Raw genomic sequence first — 20,052 nt, 5'->3', positions numbered from 1 at the left:
ACACGGTAATGAATCTCCTGTACTCTTGTGGTTCTGTGACTCACCAAGATGAATCCCAGCTCAAGTGCTCAGCAGGAGTGGATGGTTTCATCCTGGAGTCATGAGGGAGCTGGAGAAGTGCTGGCTAAGCTACTCTCCCTCATTTATGATCAATCCTGGACGGGCCCAAATGACTGGAGGTGTTTAAGGACTGGACACTGGGCTGGGCTGCCCTGGGAGGTGGTGCAGTCACTGCTCTGGGGTGTTTAAGGACTGGGCACAGCCCTCAGTGCCATGCTCTGGGTGACGAGGGGCTGTTGGGTCAGGGTTGGACTCGCTGATCTCAGAGCTCTTCTCCAACCAAACTGACTCTGAGATTCTGTGACAAACACTCGAGGAGGAGGCACATACAGATCTTACTTATCCAGATACCCCCAAATCCTCTCAGTCAGTCCATGGACATGTCCAGTTGGCTGTGCCCAGCCCAGCAGGGGGAAAGCAACACCCTTGTGCCTCGTGAGATGCCAGAGCCCCTCCCCAGGCAAGCTCTGAACTGGGGCACCGGGACATGACAAGGACACATATCAGCCTTTGTTCCTGAAGGGTGATGGGCTTCTGCCTGGTGATCCTGGGAAGGAATTAGACTTTAGATGATGTGTCTTAAATAGAAAACTCCTGAAGTGAGCAGAAAACCATAGATAAGCACGATGTATAGATATTGTTAAACCGCCAAGGAATTTCCCCAAGGGAGTGAGATGTGGTGGCAGCCACAGCCTTCCCTGATCTCCCTGATCCCCCCACCTCTGCCAGACTCACACAGCCACCACGGTGCCAGGGGATTTCCAGGAGACCCAAGCACAGACAGGAGCCTCCTGCAGCAGCACACCACGGGCTGGCCCATGGTGCTGTGGGCATTCATTTGTGATGGCCCCACAGTGCCCACTCAGCAAGCTGGGCATGGTGGAGAGGAGACACTGGCCATACCCAGGGGTGGGAGGAGATGGGATGTGCTAGCAGCATCCAGACAGCTGGCTATTGGCAGTGGTGCTCAGGTCTGCAGCCCAGATCTTCCACAGCTGCTCAGGGATGGTGGTGGGGTCCCTCCCTCTGCCTTTGTGCCCAGATGTCCTGTGTGCCCACCACTTCTCTGGCCCCTGGAATGGATTGGGGTCCTTGGAGTGGCAGCTCTGGATTTGGCAGTGATGCCAAGTGGGGCTGCCACAGCTGCCCCTTGGGTTTGGGGGTCAATGCAGCTGCAAGGCACTGCCCAGCCACGTGAGCAAGGACACAGCTGCTCCAGAGGGACAGGCTGAGCCCCACCTCCCACTGGGCACTGCAGCAAAAGGGGGCTTTTGGAACCCCCTCCTGTGCCACAGGAGAGCAGCTGCCTGTGAACCTCCCAAAAGGCAGGGGTACTGCCCACAGCCTTTTCCTGCATGACTGCCAGCAGCAGCACGTCTTGCTGCTTGCTCAGCCTCTGGACTGCTCCAGACTTTAAACAAGCTGGGGCAAACTGCACCTGCTCCACTAGAGCAGCACTGTTACCCTGCCCAGGGAGCAAATGTGCCTCAGACATGTCCCAGACATGTCCCAGACATGCCTTCATGCTCTGCTCTTTCAAAGAAAGCCCTAAGTGCTTCTCTTCCTCCTCAGTCTCAGTTTGAAAAGCAGCTCCAGCTCCTCCCTCTCACCTGTGACACCAAGAGGAAGCACAGACCCATGCCCAGGGCATTCTCATGCCCAGGGGTGCTAGGATCACACCCAGAGCACTGATATCAGCCCAGCAGAGAGAGGAGCATGAGATCAAGGACACGTTTGTGCACGTCTGGAAATCTTGTTCTCACAAAAAACTGCAACGGTCAATATCATGCCAGGCAGTTCATCCCAGCCTCTGGCTAAGGATCACATTTTCCTGTGATTACCATTTGCAGGGAGCATTAACAAATAAACAATTAAAGCCCCAGAAAGCAGAAGCTGTGACTAAGTCTCTGAGTTTCATCCAAGTTCACCATCAGAACGAAAAACAGTTACAGGAATAGGAATGAGACCAGACAGTGAGCAAAGGGCTGCTGAGAGCACTGAGATGCTCCTCCATGGCCTGGACAATCTGGTGTTTAGGCAGCCAGGCCTGTGCTTTTATTTGTCACATATTCCCTTGTCCATATTCCTACATGTCTCACAAATCATCTTTTTTAATATGTGGGGAATAACAGATACTACAGGCATTCCCCCACAGGACTGTAGAAAGAGGTCATGAGTTCCTCCAAAGGATTCTAGAACAACAAAAAGGCAGAGTAGAAACCCTGTAGGAGTAATTTACTGTACTCAGTAAAGCTATATATGTTTTTTAGTTTTCTGAATAATTCATTTATGGAGCCTAACCCCACCAATTATCAGACATTTTTCCAACACCACACAAGCACAGTTAAAAAGAGAGACCACCCGTTCTAATCAAAGATCTAGAATCCAGTCAAATTCTAGGTCCTTTCCCACTAATTATCTGGGGAAGAGAATATGTTGCATTTCTACAGGTAGAGGACCCATTTGGGTTCCAGCAAAAAATGTAAAACCATATCTACAGCCTTTACAGAAACACCAAGACACTCCACAAAAAGAATCCCAAAAGGAAACTGAGGAGACCTGAGATAAAACACCTACCTGCTGCAGAATTCCTTTATACTTCCCTAACTTTTTTAGCTTTCCCACAGATTATCCCATTAAATATGACTCCAAAGGACTCTTGCTCACTGCTGCCATCCTGATCAGCTCCATGCTCCTCATAAAGACTTGGATAATCCCTCAGCCAAAAAAAAAATTTTTGGCAAAAGCCATAAGATAAGACAGACTGTGCCTGTCTGTTGCTAGCTCTGATGACCCCTTTTTCACCTGCCTACAGATGTATGGCTAATAATCAATAATGTCACCCATATGAAAGATAACAATCCTAATGGCATATGGAAACACAATCCTGTAGATGCCTGGGATCACTGGACCCAGAAGCTCCCACATGCATCACTTGAACCCCAGGAGCTAGAGATTCTTAGCTCTGTGGAAATGGATTTCTGCATAAAGTTGGGGGTTTTTAAAGCAAAATGGGAAATTATTAAAAGATCCACAATCATAAAAGAAATAAAAATCATTAGGAAATATGTTTCCCTCTACCACCCAGCCTGCAAAAATCAGAGCCAATGAGGTAATTACACCTCATCCATCACTTCTCAGTCCAGTAATGATCCATTCCACCTACCACAGGGTTTGTTTTATATTTGTGGGGACAGAGCATGGCCTACCATACCATCACATATTAAGTGTGGGACTTGTAGCTTGGGGAAGCTTACTTTGCTGGCACCCAACATAGAAATGATTCATAGCCAAAAGAACAGAGCAAAAATATCCACACATTACTCAAATCTGATTGCAATGATGAAATCACTTTTTGGGTTAAAGCCAAATTAATTTTGTCCCTTTTACTGCCATGGGTGGCCACAAAAAACAGCTTTAGGACAATTAGATAATCTTGTGTGCCTGCTGAGGTAACAAACCAACACTATCTCCCTTGCATGAAGTGGCTTGTTTTCAGATGTGGATGCCACCTTGCAAAACAGAGCAGCAAGACTTTCTACTCCTGGCACATGGGCATGGCTGTGAGGACTTTGAGGGCATGTGCTGTATGAATCTTTCTGATCATAGTGAGTCCATTCATCACAGCATTTAAATTCTCAAGGAAGGATTCAACAAGTTACAAAAAGATGACTGGTTCAACAGAGTATTCAAAAATTACCTAGTTGGGCTCTATCTTTAATCAAAATGGGTTTAGTGGTTTTTGTAGTTGTTGTTATTGTGTTTAGGTCATTACCCTGTTTGTTAAATTGTACGTTAAGGGTTTTTCAAAATTCTTTGCAATTGAAAAAATAGGGGCAGATGGGGGAATTGAACCAACTGAAACAGGAGACATAAACCTGAGACCCTGTGAGACTGGGCACTACAAAGATGTGAATTAGCTCTCTCCAAAGTAAATCTCATTCCTAGCCCTGATTCTCTGTTGGTTCAAAACTCTGACATATAAGGTCAAGTCCTTGTCCTGAATCTGAGATTGGACCTTTATCCTCAGGTATTCCCTATAAACTTAAGCCATTTCTCTTGTGCCTGCCTTTGGAACACATGGCTTTTGGACACTGCTTCTAGGAGCATGTGGATGAAAGGATATCACTGTCACACCATCATACCTGTCCTGTTATTAATATTATTGCCACACTATTACCTGGTAAGGTTGTCACCAGGGGAAACCCCCCAGAATCCAACACCAGTGGACCTCGAGCACCTTTGAGGTCAAGCAAACTCCAGAAGGGGATGCAGCAGGTTATTGCCAGAGCCCAGGCAGAGGCACAGCACAGAGCTGTGGTTAAGCACCAGCTCTGAGGTGCAGCTCATTTGCATTGTGCACATTCCTCAGTGCTTTGATGTCACAGTGAGGTTCTGGCTCAGGGTGCCCGGAGCTCCCTGTTCCTGCAGGAGCACAGGGAAGCCCAGCCCACTGCTCCCTGCCAGCCTGGCTGGCTGCAGGCACAGCCCTGCTGCCCCCTGTCCCCACTAGGGCCAGCTGAGCCAGCAGTGGGGACATTTCTGCAAGATGGGGCAGGTGTCGGTGGTCACAATTACATTTCCCCAAGTTACTGCTCAGTCATGCTGAGCTCATTCCTGGTGCCTTTCACCCAGACAGCCCATTCATCTTGGGATTATCTTTTCCTTAAAAAAAAAAAATGTTAGCCAAGCCTAAAAGGCTCTCAGTGCAATCCTTTAGTCATAACTGCATAATGATAGCCACTGATTAATGACTAAAAAACAGAAATAAAGTTGGTTTAAGTCTCAAGAGACTCGAAATCAGTACTTCAAAGTATGATTTCCAAATAGCTGCAGCTGCTCTGTATTATTGATGCTCTTCAGACTTTATTTCTTTATTTTTTTGGCTGTGGATGCATAAGTTAAGTTTTAATGAGATCAGCAGTGTGCAGGGTCAGCTCCTCCCTCAAGCACTGGTGTGGAGACCACTTTACATGGATCCAGAGCACAGACTTGCTCTCTGCACTGCCAAAGCTGCAAATACACCCACTACTTGCACACCAAGTCCTCAGGAGCTGGAAAGAGGAGACCTGGAGGAGCTGGACTACCCCCCATGCAGAAGGGAACAGCCATTCCCCTAAGTGTAGGGATCCTGATCCTTGTAGCTCCCAACTCAGAATACTCTGTGATCCCTTGCAGCTCCATGACCCAAGAAGCCTGTAAAGCATTGCTTCTCACAAAAACTCACACTTCATGGGAAAGTGCTTTGAGAACGTGTGCCTTTCAGTTTTGAGATCTCTGCAATGCAGCTGACACGAGCTCCCTGCCTTTGTAGTGCAGCAGGTGTACCAAATCCCCCACATTGTCAGGGTGGAAGAGATGACTTGGCTCTTCAGAACACAGCTCAGGCAAGCAGGAGGGAGATTCTAGTGCCACACTGAGCATTCTTGTTTCAGAACCCGCCTGCGATGCTGTCAGAGGCTGGGTGCCTTCTTCAGATCTGAGATCCTCAGAGCTGCCCCAGAGTTTCTAGCAAACAAACTCAATGCTTTCATTTTACACCAGAAGCATCACAACTATCTGGGAAATCTCCCTCCCACACCCCACAGTCTGTATTTTGGGTGGCTTGATGATCTCACCACCATACAGTTACTAAGGTTAAATGCTGCTTTTTAAAAGCCTCATGTAAAAGCCACTGAGGTCAACTTTTAACCAGCTTAAATACAGAAAAACAAAGCAGTTGAAAGAAGAGGACTAAAACAAATCATCCATCTTTTCTGCCCCAATCCCCACTTAACCACAAACTGCCAGACCCACCTACAACTGCTCCCAATCTGCTGCAGTTCTGTGTCCTTGCCTTTCCCAGTTTCTTCATAATGCTGAAATGATCATCTCATTAAAAGAGCCACCAATCCTGCCTAGACATTGCCTCTTGCTATGCCTGACTCCACAGCAGGTCCCAAAGGGGATGCAGGAAAGCCAGGAACACAGGGACAGCTGTTACAACGCTGGTGCAACATCAGCTGTTACAGGAGACAGGAAAGGAAGTTATAAAAAAGGGAAGGAAGATCTAAAAAACTGGGAAGAGACATCAGGGAGTTGCACCTTCCTCCATCCTGGTGGTACAGCAGAGAAGAAAACTTCACAAGAAATATGACAAATCCCCATCCAAATACATTCTGAAGAGGAAAGCCAGAATGACATGAAACCATGAGCTTCCCCTTTCATATTCCCCCAGAAGCAGCTGTTTCAATTCCATTTATCTGGAGGCACAGTGAGTGAGTCACACTTCAGCAGGTACCTCCACATTTGAGGTCAAACCCAGGCCATGTAGTAATTAAGACACTTCAATGGAATTTTCTTATTATAATAAGGTAATTCCCACAGCTGACTCAGGGATACAGGAGAGCACCTGAAACCCAGAAGGTGAAATTTCTCCTTTTCCACAGGGATCTGCACATCTCCCATGTGGAGAGGTGTGGCTGCATAATTTCATAATGAAGTAACATGAAGGTGCATATTTTTACAAGGAAGTGATAGGAGTGATTTGTTCATCCTGCAAATCCAAGGAGCCTCCAACACCAAGACAATTCCCTTTTTGCCTTGTTTTGTCACAGTTTCTAATGAGAAGTTACCCTGGTGGAAGAGGAACAACATCAGCTAAGAGAATTGCTCATCTTCACAAGAGCCCACCCCACAACCAGTTAATGAAAAGGATCCCACAACAGCTGGACAAAGCCTCTGGAGTCTGAGCTCAGATGGGAAACTACCTGAGAGGGGAGGGCACAGAGACAGATTCCCCATGCTCACAAAAGAAGACAAAAGCATACCTTATTTAAAACCAACTCTTTCCACTCTCACATTTATTTTTCCTAAAAAACCAGTCCTTGTTTCTCTTTTCCAACTCAGTGGCATTGCTGAGAGTATTCCACACGGCACACGACTCTGGGGAAGCAGAGGAAGTGTCCCACAACTCAGTCCCATTTCCATAGGAAAAGCTGACTCATAAATCACATCATCCTGGAGATGCTGACACAGGTTTGGAATGACAAGTCCCAGGAGCAGGCTGGAGGCACCTGAGGGCTGGCAGGGCTCTAGCAGAGCAGGAGGCCCTCCTTCGTCGCCAGGCGCTGCCGATGGATCTTGTCCTGCTGCAGCTCCTCGTGGTTTGGGTGCCAGAGCTTCATGACAATCCTCTCAATGTTGAGAGCATAGACTGTGTGTGCAGGGATCACTTCTTTGTGCACCTGGAAATGCATGTTGAAAAACGAGCTGCATGCTTCCATACACATTTGGAGGAATAACCTCCCTTTGCCACAGGATGCTCTAGGTGCCAGCTCTGCACAGTGGGAACAAAGGGAGTCTCACAGGGAGAGCTGCTCCCTGCCAGCACTGCCACAACCACCACTTTCTAAGGGGGTGCCATGCTAAGGAAACAGTCATTTTGATCTTGGGAAGCCAATCAATAGTTGGTCATCAAAACCATAGAAACAACAATTCTGACTAAACATGGCATGAATGTTTGATCACAGCTCTGTGGTCTGTATCCACAGCTATGAGACAAAATCCCAAGGCCTGTTCACAACAACAGAGATCAAGTGGGGAATTTCTCACAGCTAAGTTTAGACATTTAAAATAGGCAATGTCACCACAGCTGCCAGAGAGGGAGGGAACCATAGCCATATATATCCTCATTAAAAACTCACCCAGCTGACCTTAAATGCCTCCCCAGGGTTGGGGCGAGCACAGCTAACTCGCTGCATGTCAGGACCAAGTATTCCTCTAAGTACCCAGGAGGAACATGAGGAATAAGAAGGGACATGCCAGGTAAGTTATGTTGCTGCAGCACCATCAAAATCTGTCCAGCTCAGTTCTGATATAATCACTGCAGCCTTGCTGCAGAGGAAGAGTTCACCCATCTTGCACAGCTGTAAGATGGGAATTTCCTCATCAGCTCTGCAACCAAGGGGTCAGAACAAGCATTAAACCTCAAGTCAACAGTGGGAACAAATCAAAGCCAAAGAATCTGAGAGGCAAAGAAGGAAAGAGACTATGGGAAGATAAGGCACATAAACCACGCCTAAGATTGGCAGCTGGCACCCAGAGCAGCACTGCTTGTGACACAAAGGTGTGACACGACCAGCTTACCTGCAGTGCCTCAAAGAGGTCATACATGTTGACTGGAGGCAGGGATGCTGGCAGGGTGTCCCCAGAGCAGGCCAGGAGCAGGGCTGCCTGCTGCTCAGCATCATCAGGAGCGGGTGGAGGGGCCAGGCTCTGACCCGCCGAGGGCGTCGCGCCGCTGGGGGGGCTGGGGGCAGAGCAGGCACAGAACAACCCAGTCACAAAACCAGCACCAGCTGTGGCTGTCACACAGCAGGGGCTTTGCTGTTCTGCACCAGCTGATGTGCTCCAGATGCACACAAAATTATTTCAGCTTCTTTTAATAAAAACTTCTTTTAAATTCCAGCTTAACGAGGAGTGTGGCTTGACCCCTCAACATGCTTGAACAGGCTCGGTTGTGCAACTTTTGTTGCTTGCAGCCAATAGTTTCTACCCAGCATAAAAATTAAGGCACATGCAACATTAAACTGGAACACTGGCTGTTAGGCAGAGTTGTTTGTAGTGCTACAACCAAATCATAAAACACCCACGACCTCCTGTCAACTGCTAGAGGCTGCCACAGACAAACAAAACTGCCTCCTCATACGTGAACGCTCCCAGATGCGCTGCACAAACTCTTTGACACCAAAACTCCAAACAGGAGGATCTCAAAGCCCTGCTAACTGGAAAGATGTGCTAAGGAACTATAAACACATGTGGATGCAGGAAATGATAGGATGGCAGTGTCCTGCAGGTCCCCACTGACGTTTCAACCCTGTGCCTCCACAAAGGCAGAGAATTGCTGTTACTGGAGTTTCCAAACAGCAGTAATGAACTGCTGGACAAGCACAGGTAAGGGAGAGAGATGTAACACTGCCCTACAGTCCAGTGCTAGGAAATCCCCATGTTCTCACTCCCTGTTTAGCTGTACAATCCTCCATACCAATGCCTTCCTAGTGTGTGAAAACAAGACACCATCAACACACATATAAGAAGTTGAGCCATGGAGTAATTCCAAGACTAGCAAAACTCATGTACATTATCCCTGTGCTGCCAGCTCCTTACCACTCAATTAAGTTGTTGTAAGCAACAACACTGTTCTTCAGATATGGCTGAGGGTTGACATTGCTGCCAAAGGCATACTTGAAATGGCCATCCCTCAGACGATAGGCTTTCCTCCTGGATATCACAGAGGTCAGGATGTCCTTAAGGTGGTTCTGCAACAACAAAAAAAAAAAGTCTTGTGACGTGGTGACTTATTCATTCATGGCTAGAAGGGCCTCACCAACTGGCAGAACAGAAACAGTGCAGCAATGACCACAGGGATATGAAGATGGAAGGCAACCAGCATCTGGACAAATAACAGGATGTTTTCATTGCTCAATACTTGGATACAGAGAACATGGCACTTTTTGAGCACTGTAAGCATCAGCCTGTGAACTACACTCTAATATGTGATGTCCTGCTTCAAATGTCAAAGGAGTGTCTTCAATGCTAGGAAATTCCCAACCTCTCATTAAGGTTAAGGTTTCATAACTGACACTAGATGTTATACTTGTTAAAATACACGCCCTGAAACGACAGTGAAAAGCCACTCACACATCTTTTTAATCTGTCTGAAAAGTGCTGGAGAAGGAACCATCTGAAAAAAACAAGCAGACAACTACTTAATTTGGCCTCACTCCCAGATGGGGAACTCACGTTGGCCTCCATGTGCTGAGTGCAGAAACCATCCACACATCAATGCTGTGTCATTCCTGGGATGTGAAAGTGATGCACCAGCAGTAGCCAAAGGCAAACCAGGGCTTCACCTGATCCTGTTCTTTCATGGCCAGGCCAGACCCTGTGCCTGTAACAGACTGCTTTATATAGAACTGGTCAAGTGGCATTCCCATTCTGTCCCTGCTTTTAAGTGACAGAAGCAGCATTTTCCACAACAGCTACTTAAGCATGCCTAGGTTACAGTGCAGGTACATCAAAACCAACACTCACAGGCAAAAGTCCAAAACTGGGGCAAAAGGGTGATTGGAGAACAATCAGAGCAGCAGCTTTCCACCCCATGCTGAGGGACAACACCCCAGACTGCACACAGAGCCTTTTGACCCCAGGCCAGCCTCACCTCCACAGCATAAACAACTGCTGTCACTGCCTCCTCGGTGACATTGTCCAGCCCGTGCTCATAGGCAGTGACAATCATCCTTCCTTCCAGCTGGCCACGTGTTGGCAGCATCATGGTGTGAGAGCACAGCTTCAAATCATCATCCTCCTGAGGATCCTTTGCCACAAACTGCTGGGCTCCTGACAGTGGGTTCTGAGGCTGGAACCGGTGCTGCCATGAACACAAGATTAAAGGTAATATTCATTCAGACCCTTGGGTTCATCAAGGGGGGACACCCCTTCTCCACTCAGAAAGCATACACCTACAAAAATCCTCAGAAAATCCTCCCCAATGACTTGTGGCTGAAGAAATTGCCAAGTCAGTGTTGGTGTCATTTCATTGGACATGTCCAGTAGCACCCCAAACCACCTGAACTTTGGATATCCACAATACACTGCAGCAAGAAATTCTGCACACCACATGAAGATTCACCTGCTCTGGTTTGCTCTGTATCTCCCCACCTGCTAATTTGTTTGATTCTCCTGGGAATCCCAAATGTGGTCAGTGACTGTCCTTTCTATCTCTTTTCACACTACTCAGGCCAGTGACTAGACTTTCACATCTCTCAGACACCTTCTGTGTTGAGGAATTCTCATCTATTTAATCATTTCTTGTGCAGAAGGGTATATTTTTACTCACTATCTGTACAGTTTCCCTCCAGATTCAAACCCATAATCCTGAACTTGCATGATTGATTCTTATACTTCTCAATGCTTTAAACTTAGCCCAATTCCAGCACTAATTTCATACTCCAATCTCCCTGTGTACTTCCACTACTCTAAGCAGAGCTGTGCTGCAGAACAGCCAAGAGATAGATTAGGACAATTTTTCAGAACTGACATGATTATTTAGGGAAAAAAAACTCATCACAGAACAGGAATTCATACCAGGAGGCATTTCCCAGGCCACACATATTCCAGCCCAAATCCTTGGCTGCTTTGAGTCTCAAGCTCTGAGTGCCTGTGATGGCTCTCCAGATAAAAGGGGGAACAAAGCAAATGAAAATTATTGATCCTTCAGCACAGCAGTGCTTGGCCCAGCTCTAACCTGCAAGGGAACAAGACTCCTCACACTCCCTCTACTCCCCAGTGACTGTGGAATGGAGTTTGTTGCAAGGCTCTCATGGGGTACCAGGACAGACACATTCATAAATGAATATTTGTTCATATTTTAAATATGAACAATGAATATGCAGCAAAGTAGATTTCTCACATCTTCATTTCCGGGGAGAAAGGGGGGATGCTTTAGTCAAAGGACAGTGTGGCATTTAACTCAAAGTGAAAAACCAATCCACCCACTGCTGATGTGAAAGCAGGTTTCCCTCCCCATAACTCTTAAGATTTATGCTTTCATTACAGGAAAGTTGCATGCCTGGAAAAAAAGACCTTCAAAATGTAAGCAACTCTCAAGAGGAATGTGTTTTGGGAGAGCAGAAGGCAACTGGAATGGACCTGTAGTCATTCACAGCTGTTGTCCTGGCTAGTGAGGGAAATATTACGAAATGTCCAAGTTCACACTACTTAGAATTCCACTAGTACCAGACAAGACCATTAATAAAATGCACTTCATACAGGGGTTACTGCCAAGCCTTCCTGAACATCTGTACAGACACTCACTAGAAATCTGGTGCATCCTAGAGGTAGTCAGTAAATCAAATTCTAAGACTTCCAGTACACTACAACTTGCTGCTGAAACTCTCATCTACCAGCTACTGACCTGAAGAGTTACAGTGAAGTTTAAGGACAGGCAAGGTAACACAGACTGAATTCAGAACATCACAGTTCAGCTTGCAGCTGTGAGCACTGCAAAGTAATTTGACAATTTCTAGATACAAGGAGCCTTCAGCTGGACTTGCACTCCTTTGGAACACTGGTCTGTGAAGCACACACAGAGAATGCCTAAACACAGTTCCTAGAAGGGCACTATGCACCCTATCAAACCCTGCCTGTTGAAGAGAGAGCCCCATCCCAAATCTCTCCACACTGGTCTGGCAGCACAGAAACAAGTGCAGAAAAGGGATGTGACAGTACTGGGTAGATGTACAGATCCTTCCTTTGCTGCAAGGTGAACTGGATCTGGCACGTTTCTGTGCCACCTACCAGAAGACAGCACTTTTGAAAAATGTTTTCAGTTCTCAAACAACTTGATTTTCTGAAAACATTACACCCAAGGAATATCTTGCTTCTAATTCTTTGAGAGTTAGTCAGAGAATTTTGCCTGACTGCCTAAATAAATAGGAAAGCATTTATTTTAAGAATTTGGCAGATGTGTAAAGAGAACCACAGAGACTTACATCAAACTTTTGGCGAACCGAAGAAATCTTTTTCTTCCCTTTGGGTTTTCCAGGTTTAGTTGCAGAGCCACCTGGCCATGGCAGAGATCCAGCACCTTCTACAAATTGAGAAGAAACACAACAAATAAAAACAAAACAAAACAAAACACACACAAAAACCCAACAACAAACAACAACAGACCAAAAAAAAAAAAAACCACCACACCCAAAAACAAATTAAAAAAACTTCACTTAGTTGGTGTTGCTCATTTAGGGCCAGAATGAAACCTTTAATATTTGGCCACCTGCTAAGCCTCAAACCAAAATCAACAGCCATAGCACAGAGGAAGGGTTTTTGAGGGGAGAACACCTTTGGTAGCCCCTCAGCTACTTTGACTCATTCACAAGAGCCATGACTTACGTAGCAATTTCTGTCCACACACCACACAAAAACCATGGTGGAAGAAGAGAGATAAGCACAACCTGTAAAAAAACCCAAAAGGAAGGAACAAGAGATTGCCTGGAGGTGGGTTCTCCTCTCACCCACTCCTGGTTTAGGTCAGATGCTAAAACATCTGAATTGAGCAGTTTGACTCCCCAGCTCTTCTTCTGCCTCAGCAAGATTTGCCATGGATCCTTATTAAACATCACAGCTGAGTGCTGTGTTACACTGAAGAGAAGGAGAAGGGAGCAGGATGTCACTAATGTGACCAGTAAGTAAACAGCTGAAAAAGAGGTACCTGTTTAGTACCAATACATAAACACATTTGGTCACATTATCAGCTCAAAAGTCCACTGAATGCTGCCTGACAGCTACACCTACAGCAGGCCAAACCACATCCTGATAATCACACATCTCTTGGCAAGGACAGCCCAGCAAATTTCCTGCTGAGAGGTTTACAGCATCTGTGAGCAATTAATTCCTTCCAGAACACTGGGAACATTGGCTTAGGACAGCACTGGAAGTGTGTGCTTGCTGACAGGGAGCAAGTGCAACTCAGAGACTGGACAGCCCTCTCGTGGCTACAGAGCAGCCTCTGCTGGGTGCCTCCAGCACCCTCCTGCCCTGGTTTGGCACTGCAAGTGAGCATCATTTTATTTTGGAGCAGACCATGCCCTGAGCTGGGTCCCTGCCCACCTCCAAGGACCTTAACTTGGCTCTGAAGGGACTTGAGCTGTCTCCAAAGCAGAGGACAGGCAATTCTGACAGCACAGCAATGTCTTGGGCATTCCCTGGCCTCACCTCAGCCAGAATTTGTCATTTCCTCCAGACAGGGACAAGAAGTTAACATTATATAGTCTCTATTTTAATGTTTAAGCCTTTGCACATTTCACCACCCACAAGCCAGTTAGCCTCACTTAGCAGTGACCAACACCCAATTGTGGTTCTCTCCTGCTCCCACAATTCTCACCAACCTCCAGCTGCCCCAGCTATGCTTAATTTGCTGTAACCAAGAGTTAACTATGTTCAATTTGCTATAAAAACAGTTATACCACAGCCCTGTTTGTAAGGAATGGGGCTGACTAGAAGTCCTTGGCTATGGGGAGCTTCCCACACTCACAAGCACCATGTCCCCTGCACTGGAAAAATAAAATTCCAACAGGATCAGGCTGAAGTAGAGGATTCAGGTGAAGTTTTTGAATGCTCAGTTGTTAAGAAGGAATTAGAAACAACCTACACACGCACACAGAGATGGCACATTCTCCCTATATTAAAATAAAAGTTGACCAAGAAGTTTAGCTACATCCTATTAGCGAGGTGGAAACCCATAGCCTACAAACCCTCCTGTCAAAATCCACTGGTCAATTTAAGAAATTAAAAGATCATAAATAAAACCTCCCCAAAACCTTGTACTGCTCATCAATACATCACAGGAGAGGCCCTCCTGTGATGTATTGATGTATTTCCTCCCACAGGAGGAAACCACTGTGGAGAATCACATCAAGTCTCAGACACATCCTTCACAGCCTCATTTGTGACCAGAGAAAGTGCAATGGATGGAGATGGAAAATGCAAACACGCTTTTCTCTGACAGTGTTGTACAGATATAATAGGTTACAGCTAAGTCTGAATTTTTAAAATACTTTTTTTTAAAGAAAAATAATATAATAGGTTTTAAATTAAACGGCAACTAAATTTTTAGACTTTGACAGTAGATCTGAAAAATGCAACTTACCTGAATCTCAACGTGCACATTTAACAAGAACTTAGCCAAACTCAGCTGAAAACAAGGAAAAGGTGAGATACAATCTCCTACTCCCCACTATAATGAGCCCATAGCAGAATTTTTGGTTCCTTTTCCAGGTTTTCATATTACCAAGCCTGACTTGTACTAGATGAAGAAAGCAAAATTTCCCTTTAGCATTCTAAGAAAACCAGTACTTGCCTTCCTGGCCACAAATGACAAGGCTGGGTTGGCTCAGGCATGAAACTTCAGAGATGTCTGCAGCTTTTATTTCATCTTGCTAGCAAAGGAATCAGATCTGAACAAGCCACAGCAGTGGCTGCTGCTCTGCCCTCAAAGATCAGCAACAGATAAAAACATTTTTCTAGGAGCTGCCACATCTCTGCACAGCAGCAGCCAGTGCAGACAGAGCCTGCCAGGTTTGCCTGACATGCTGCATGAGGGAAGGACAAAGATAGAGAGAAAGTCACCACAGAAAGCAGCAGGCAGAGAGAAAACACACATTTCCCATGCCTGTTTACTTGATCTTCAGTTTGGAGGGGGTTGTTTGTTTTAATCTTCTTGCAGCAACAAGGGTTTTGGTCAGGTATTCTGCTGATACTTTGGCTGCCAAAAACTCACACTCCCAATTTCCTACTTTTCCTCCCTTCTCAGTACTCTGAAGGGAAGCAAACACAAGCAACCTGAGTCAATCTCACAGCTGAGTGCTCTCTAAGCAAAGCCTGTGTACAATTCTGATGAAATAAAATGTTTGTTATTTCACCTGAGCTCTAATTCACTGAATCACCTTTTAATTGGCATCAGACTGCTACTAAATAAATTAAATCCTTACATCACTAACTCAAGCACTTGCAATTGTCTCATTTTATTGCTAACATTTAGCTAGGAAAGGAGGGAACAGTTCAAGCAAGATACATATTAACTCAGGAAACCTTGCTAACCTGAGTGCTTGCAACTGTCCAACAAACAATGTATTTCAATACAATATGAAGTACAATTTTACCACTGATCGCATGATTACTATTTTAATACAAAATAACATTTTAAGGACAGTTCTTTCCCCTCCTTTCTCACACGAAATTGGAAAGTGTATGCATCAGTAACCCTTGTGTTAGCGTGCCAAGCGCCTCAAAAACACTTCTTTAAAGTTACTATTTCCATGAATCATGAAGTAAACACCTTCTACCCAAAAGACAGTGGTTGAGACAAAAGCCTGTTAGCTTTCCATTCTTACATGGAGGGGGAAAAAATACAGAGAGAAAGAAAAAAAACAAACCACCAAGAAAAAAAAAATAGCAGGTATCAGACTGGTATTTAGGGGACAAGAAAAAAATCTAGATGTTAACTAGATGTATTCCACTCATACTGCATTTTCCTGGGCTTGCATGTAAAACCCTACACCACACACAGATGACAGTGAGATCCTGCCTGTAAGAGAAACCAAAAAGAGAAACTCAGCACAGATCAGATCCCAAATCATTGGGAGACTCTGCACTGATCTGTGGACAGCAAAACTGAGCCTCTGGAAGGGATGAGCAGAATGCCCTGTTAGCTCCAGAGCACCAAACCATGTCTTTAAGACCACACTGCCATGATTAAACTGACTTATTTCAAGCTGGCTGATGCAACCTGTGGAAGAGAGGCAGCCAAAGCTTGCCTGAAAGCTCTGGAGGTGACCAGCAGTGGGAAAGGATCCTGGTTCACCACACATTGGTGCTGCTGATCTGCTGCCCCACTACAACCAGCATTCTTGGAGGGCTCTGAGGAGAGCAGCTGCAATGGGACAAGAGAAAAGACCTCCAGGGACTTGAAATTCAAAAGGTCAGGCAGGAAATGATGAGCATATGGAAAGCACCCTGCTCTGTGCTGGAGCTCCTACCTTCCATGCAATCCTAACAGTGAAATCCTAATCCTTTTCAGTTTCCCTTGAAAAAGGGACACCTGGGAGAGCTTGGTGACCAGACAGCTGCACACCATCACTGGGTGGCATAAAGAGACAAATGATATTCAGTACAGCTGAGCCCAGACAGGATATATACACAGGAATAATAAACTCCAACCTCAAGCACATGGCAAGAGGCTCTAGCCTGACCACTGCCTCTCAGAAGATCTGAGCTATGAACTCCAGTCCAACACTCACAGCAGCTCACTGCTCAGCTCACAGAACAGCCTCCCTCCCCCTTCTCATTCAGACTCAGCTGCTCCAGGTGATAATCAGGGGGATCACTGTTCCTGTGTAATTAATTATTCAAAGTTAAAAGCAAGGAGCAGCAGATTCAGACATAAAGCTTCTGATTTACCTGAGTCCACATCCCAAAAGGGAGCAAGTTTAGGACACAGAAGGTGATTCTGAAGTTCAATCAAGAGCAGAAAAAGCAAGTTTGGAGCTGGGGGACAATTAACATTTAATTAGCACAGCTACTAAAGTTAAGGACCAGTTCCAGCACAAAAATCCATGGGCATCCATGAATTTTGCAGGCATTATTTTTCCCCTAGCTACAACAGGCATTGTCTCAAAAAACTCAGCTCTCAGGTCTCAGCCCATGTGAGTTGTAACAATTTTCTCTCCTTTCCTACACAGCAGTTCCACAACTTGAATTGCAGCTCAATTGCCCTTGCCACCATATCTCTGGGATGAGAGCTCTCTTGAAAACCAAACCAAACACACCCTGCAACCCTGAGGACAGCCATTCTAGACAGCCACACAGTTAAAATGTAATTCTAGATGCTCACAAAGTTAAAATGCTAACTACCTGCAGACCATGCGGTTAATTGGTCATAGCTCAACCAAGAGCTCCCTGTAAGCAGTTTTCTATCAGATATGCACTTGAAATCAAGATCAGTCAGCAATACCCAGCTCTTCACAATGACCAGGAAAAAAGTTCAGAGGACAGAGAAAGCACATCAAAGAAAAAGCTGCATCTGCCTTTACCCTTCAGCTCACAGCCCAATCCAGAAAACAAACCAGATTACCACAGGCAGCAATCCAGTCTCTAACCAAGCACACACTCTTTAGTCACAGAAGCATCTCTACTGAAATCAGCTGAAACACTATTTCTGCTACATTTTTATCTGTGTGGCAAAAAACCCCATGAATATTAAGGCAAAGAGCACTGAAGTCTGTGCACACACACCCCAAACACACAAGTGGCAGGCACAGTGCTACACCAAATGTTTAATGAGGCTTCTCAAGACTCACCTGGGGCAGAGACCAAGATCTGGCATCGGGTCAGAATAGCCAGCAGGAAATCATTGTGAGAGTGGACTGTGGAGAGAGGGAGAGAAAGACACAGAGAGAGCTCATTAGCAGCACACCAGTGCCCAGAGGCACCCCTGAAACCCATCCTAAAGTATCTCCCCAAACTTTCCAACCATTGTGTTCTCCCCACCTGCTCAGTTCGTTTTCAATTCAAGTTGTTTTTGTTTTTTGTTTCTTTTTTTTTTTTTTTTTTGAGAGTTTTCTTCCACTGGGCTGAGAATCTACTACAATGCAGAAGATACTACACACAGGACAGAAACAATGAGGCCATTTCTCAGTGTTACACACACACACAGTGTGCTACAGCTACTTGACAAGTCAGGTGCATTCAGCCAGCCAGGGCAGCAGCTGTCCCTCTTGCCATGCAGACACCCTACTGCAGTGCTTTTGGTTTTGCTGGAAAATCCACCAAAATGAAAGCAAGCCCCACAAGGATGAAGTCAGTTGAAAGAGGTTCTAATAAAACAGAACTTCACTGCAGAGGTTTTCCAGAACATAGAGTAATTGTGTACTAGAGAAAGTGAAAACAACTTCAGAGGCAGTATCAAGAGGGTTATAGGATCCTCTTTGGAGTTTGAGCACCAAAAATCTCCCTGCGGGGATCACAAATGTGGGAGCCAGGAGCCCCCACAGTAATCTCAGCAACACCCACCCGTGTTTGCAGACACAGAGAAGCAAGGATAGAGGAATCTCATCCTTCAGCACTCCCCCAGGCCAGGAAGGACCTGCCTGCTGCAAATGCACCCAGGTGAATCCAGGGCTCTCTCCCCCTACCTCGGCTACAACCAAATGGAAAGCACAGAGAGGATTGTGCCTCCACAGTGACATTCCTAAAAAATGGCATTTTGATTGCTGGAACAGCATGTTTTTTGACACATTTACACAATGCCAACTTGTCAGTCAGCGCCGGGGTTACACAGGGACTTCCCATGCAAACCAGGGCTCCTCCCACCATTTTAACCCCATTGCTGCTGGAGCCCTGGCCACTGCTGTTTCCCACACAAGCATTTTCCCTGCTCAGGAAGCACCACGGAGCCTGCAGGAGCTTCCAGGCTGGCAGGGAAATGAACACCAGGTGTCATTTTACCATTGTCCTGCGTGAGAAGCCTGCGTGCTTCCAGGTCAAACTCCTCCTTGCTGATCTTCTGCTTGAACCAGAGCTTCAGGTTGGCCCAGTACCTCGGGAGCAGCAGGGAAGCACAGAATCAATTGGGTTGGAAAAGACCTTGGAGATGATCGAGACCAACCTCCCAACACCACTGTGTCAACCAGACCTTGGCACTGAGTGACTCTTTCCTTCAGCACCTCTGGTTGATGCCTTCAGTTTTAGTAGGTTTTGAATTTTCCAGATTCTGTACTACATTAGTGTGTGACTCTGAACTCCACATAAAGTGTTACAAGTTCTCCTCCCAGCTCAGTCACACAAAACAATCCTTTTCCAGCCCCAGAACCAAGGACACTGCTGCAGCTTCAGCCCCAAAAAGTTCAAACAGCAGAATTGAGGAGAGAATCTGGGAGGATGGGACTGCAGAACCTGGAGCTGCAATGGGACAATTAACCCCAATATGGGAATGGACCAGAGCTTATGAAAGTGTGAAAACTCGTGACTCTGAGCCCATCTTGGGTGTAGCCACAGCTGGGCTCTTGCACTGCTCAAGGTGAATCCTTTGAAGAGCTTTTAATAAATGCCTGCTTTATTCCTTTAGCGCTGTCTAGCAGCTCTGCAGGCATCAGGCTGAGGTGCAGACAGCGGAGCAAAAGCGCTGTTCCCACCGCCAGCAGGGCCGAGGCTTTGCACGGACACGGGGCAGGCCGGGAGCAGCGCCCAGCCCCGCGCCAGCCGGGCGGGACAGCCCGGCCCCGCACACCCCCCGCCCCCCGAGGGCACTCACTGCTTCACGTTCTCGCCCAGCGCCTCGCTCAGGCTCTTCTTGGCCGCCTCCAGCTCGCTCACGTAAGTCGCCATCACGGCCGCGGCCCCTCAGCGCCGTCACGTGCCCGCCGCTCACGTGGCCGGGGGCGGAGCCCGCGCAGG

General features: G+C 46.5%; 2 protein-coding genes across 2 annotated transcripts in view; one reads left to right on the top strand and one right to left on the bottom strand.

Moving 5' to 3' along the window:
• LOC306805645 (5'-AMP-activated protein kinase subunit beta-2) overlaps positions 1-20,052 on the top strand; it is a gene marked incomplete at its 3' end in the record, with an annotated part of 112,051 nt that overhangs the window by 55,106 nt on the left and 36,893 nt on the right. The window lies entirely within an intron of this gene.
• Positions 6,552-20,052, bottom strand: TADA1 (transcriptional adaptor 1). The gene is made up of 8 exons (XM_079313635.1): positions 19,910-20,052; positions 19,105-19,196; positions 17,958-18,023; positions 12,594-12,691; positions 10,262-10,471; positions 9,208-9,359; positions 8,188-8,350; positions 6,552-7,286 (listed from the first exon to the last, which is right to left on the bottom strand). Exons 1-8 carry the CDS (start codon positions 19,981-19,983, stop codon positions 7,134-7,136), a joined length of 1,008 nt encoding a protein of 335 aa, XP_079169761.1. The 5' UTR covers positions 19,984-20,052; the 3' UTR covers positions 6,552-7,133.

Source organism: Erithacus rubecula (genome assembly GCF_903797595.1).
Source record: "Erithacus rubecula genome assembly, chromosome: 10".
Taxonomy (NCBI): Eukaryota; Metazoa; Chordata; class Aves; order Passeriformes; family Muscicapidae; genus Erithacus; species Erithacus rubecula.
The sequence above is the reverse complement of the archived record's forward strand: the minus strand, read 5'-3'. Positions and strand labels throughout refer to the sequence as shown.

Excerpts from the sequence above, each read along its gene's own strand:
- TADA1 (XM_079313635.1), bottom strand. The coding sequence starts at position 19,983 with ATGGCGACTTACGTGAGCGAGCTGGAGGCGGCCAAGAAGAGCCTGAGC. Across the intron at positions 9,360-10,261 it reads CAGTTGTTTATGCTGTGGAG|AACCACCTTAAGGACATCCT; the intron begins GTGAGGCTGGCC and ends TTGTTGTTGCAG. Across the intron at positions 7,287-8,187 it reads ACCTCTTTGAGGCACTGCAG|GTGCACAAAGAAGTGATCCC; the intron begins GTAAGCTGGTCG and ends ATGCATTTCCAG.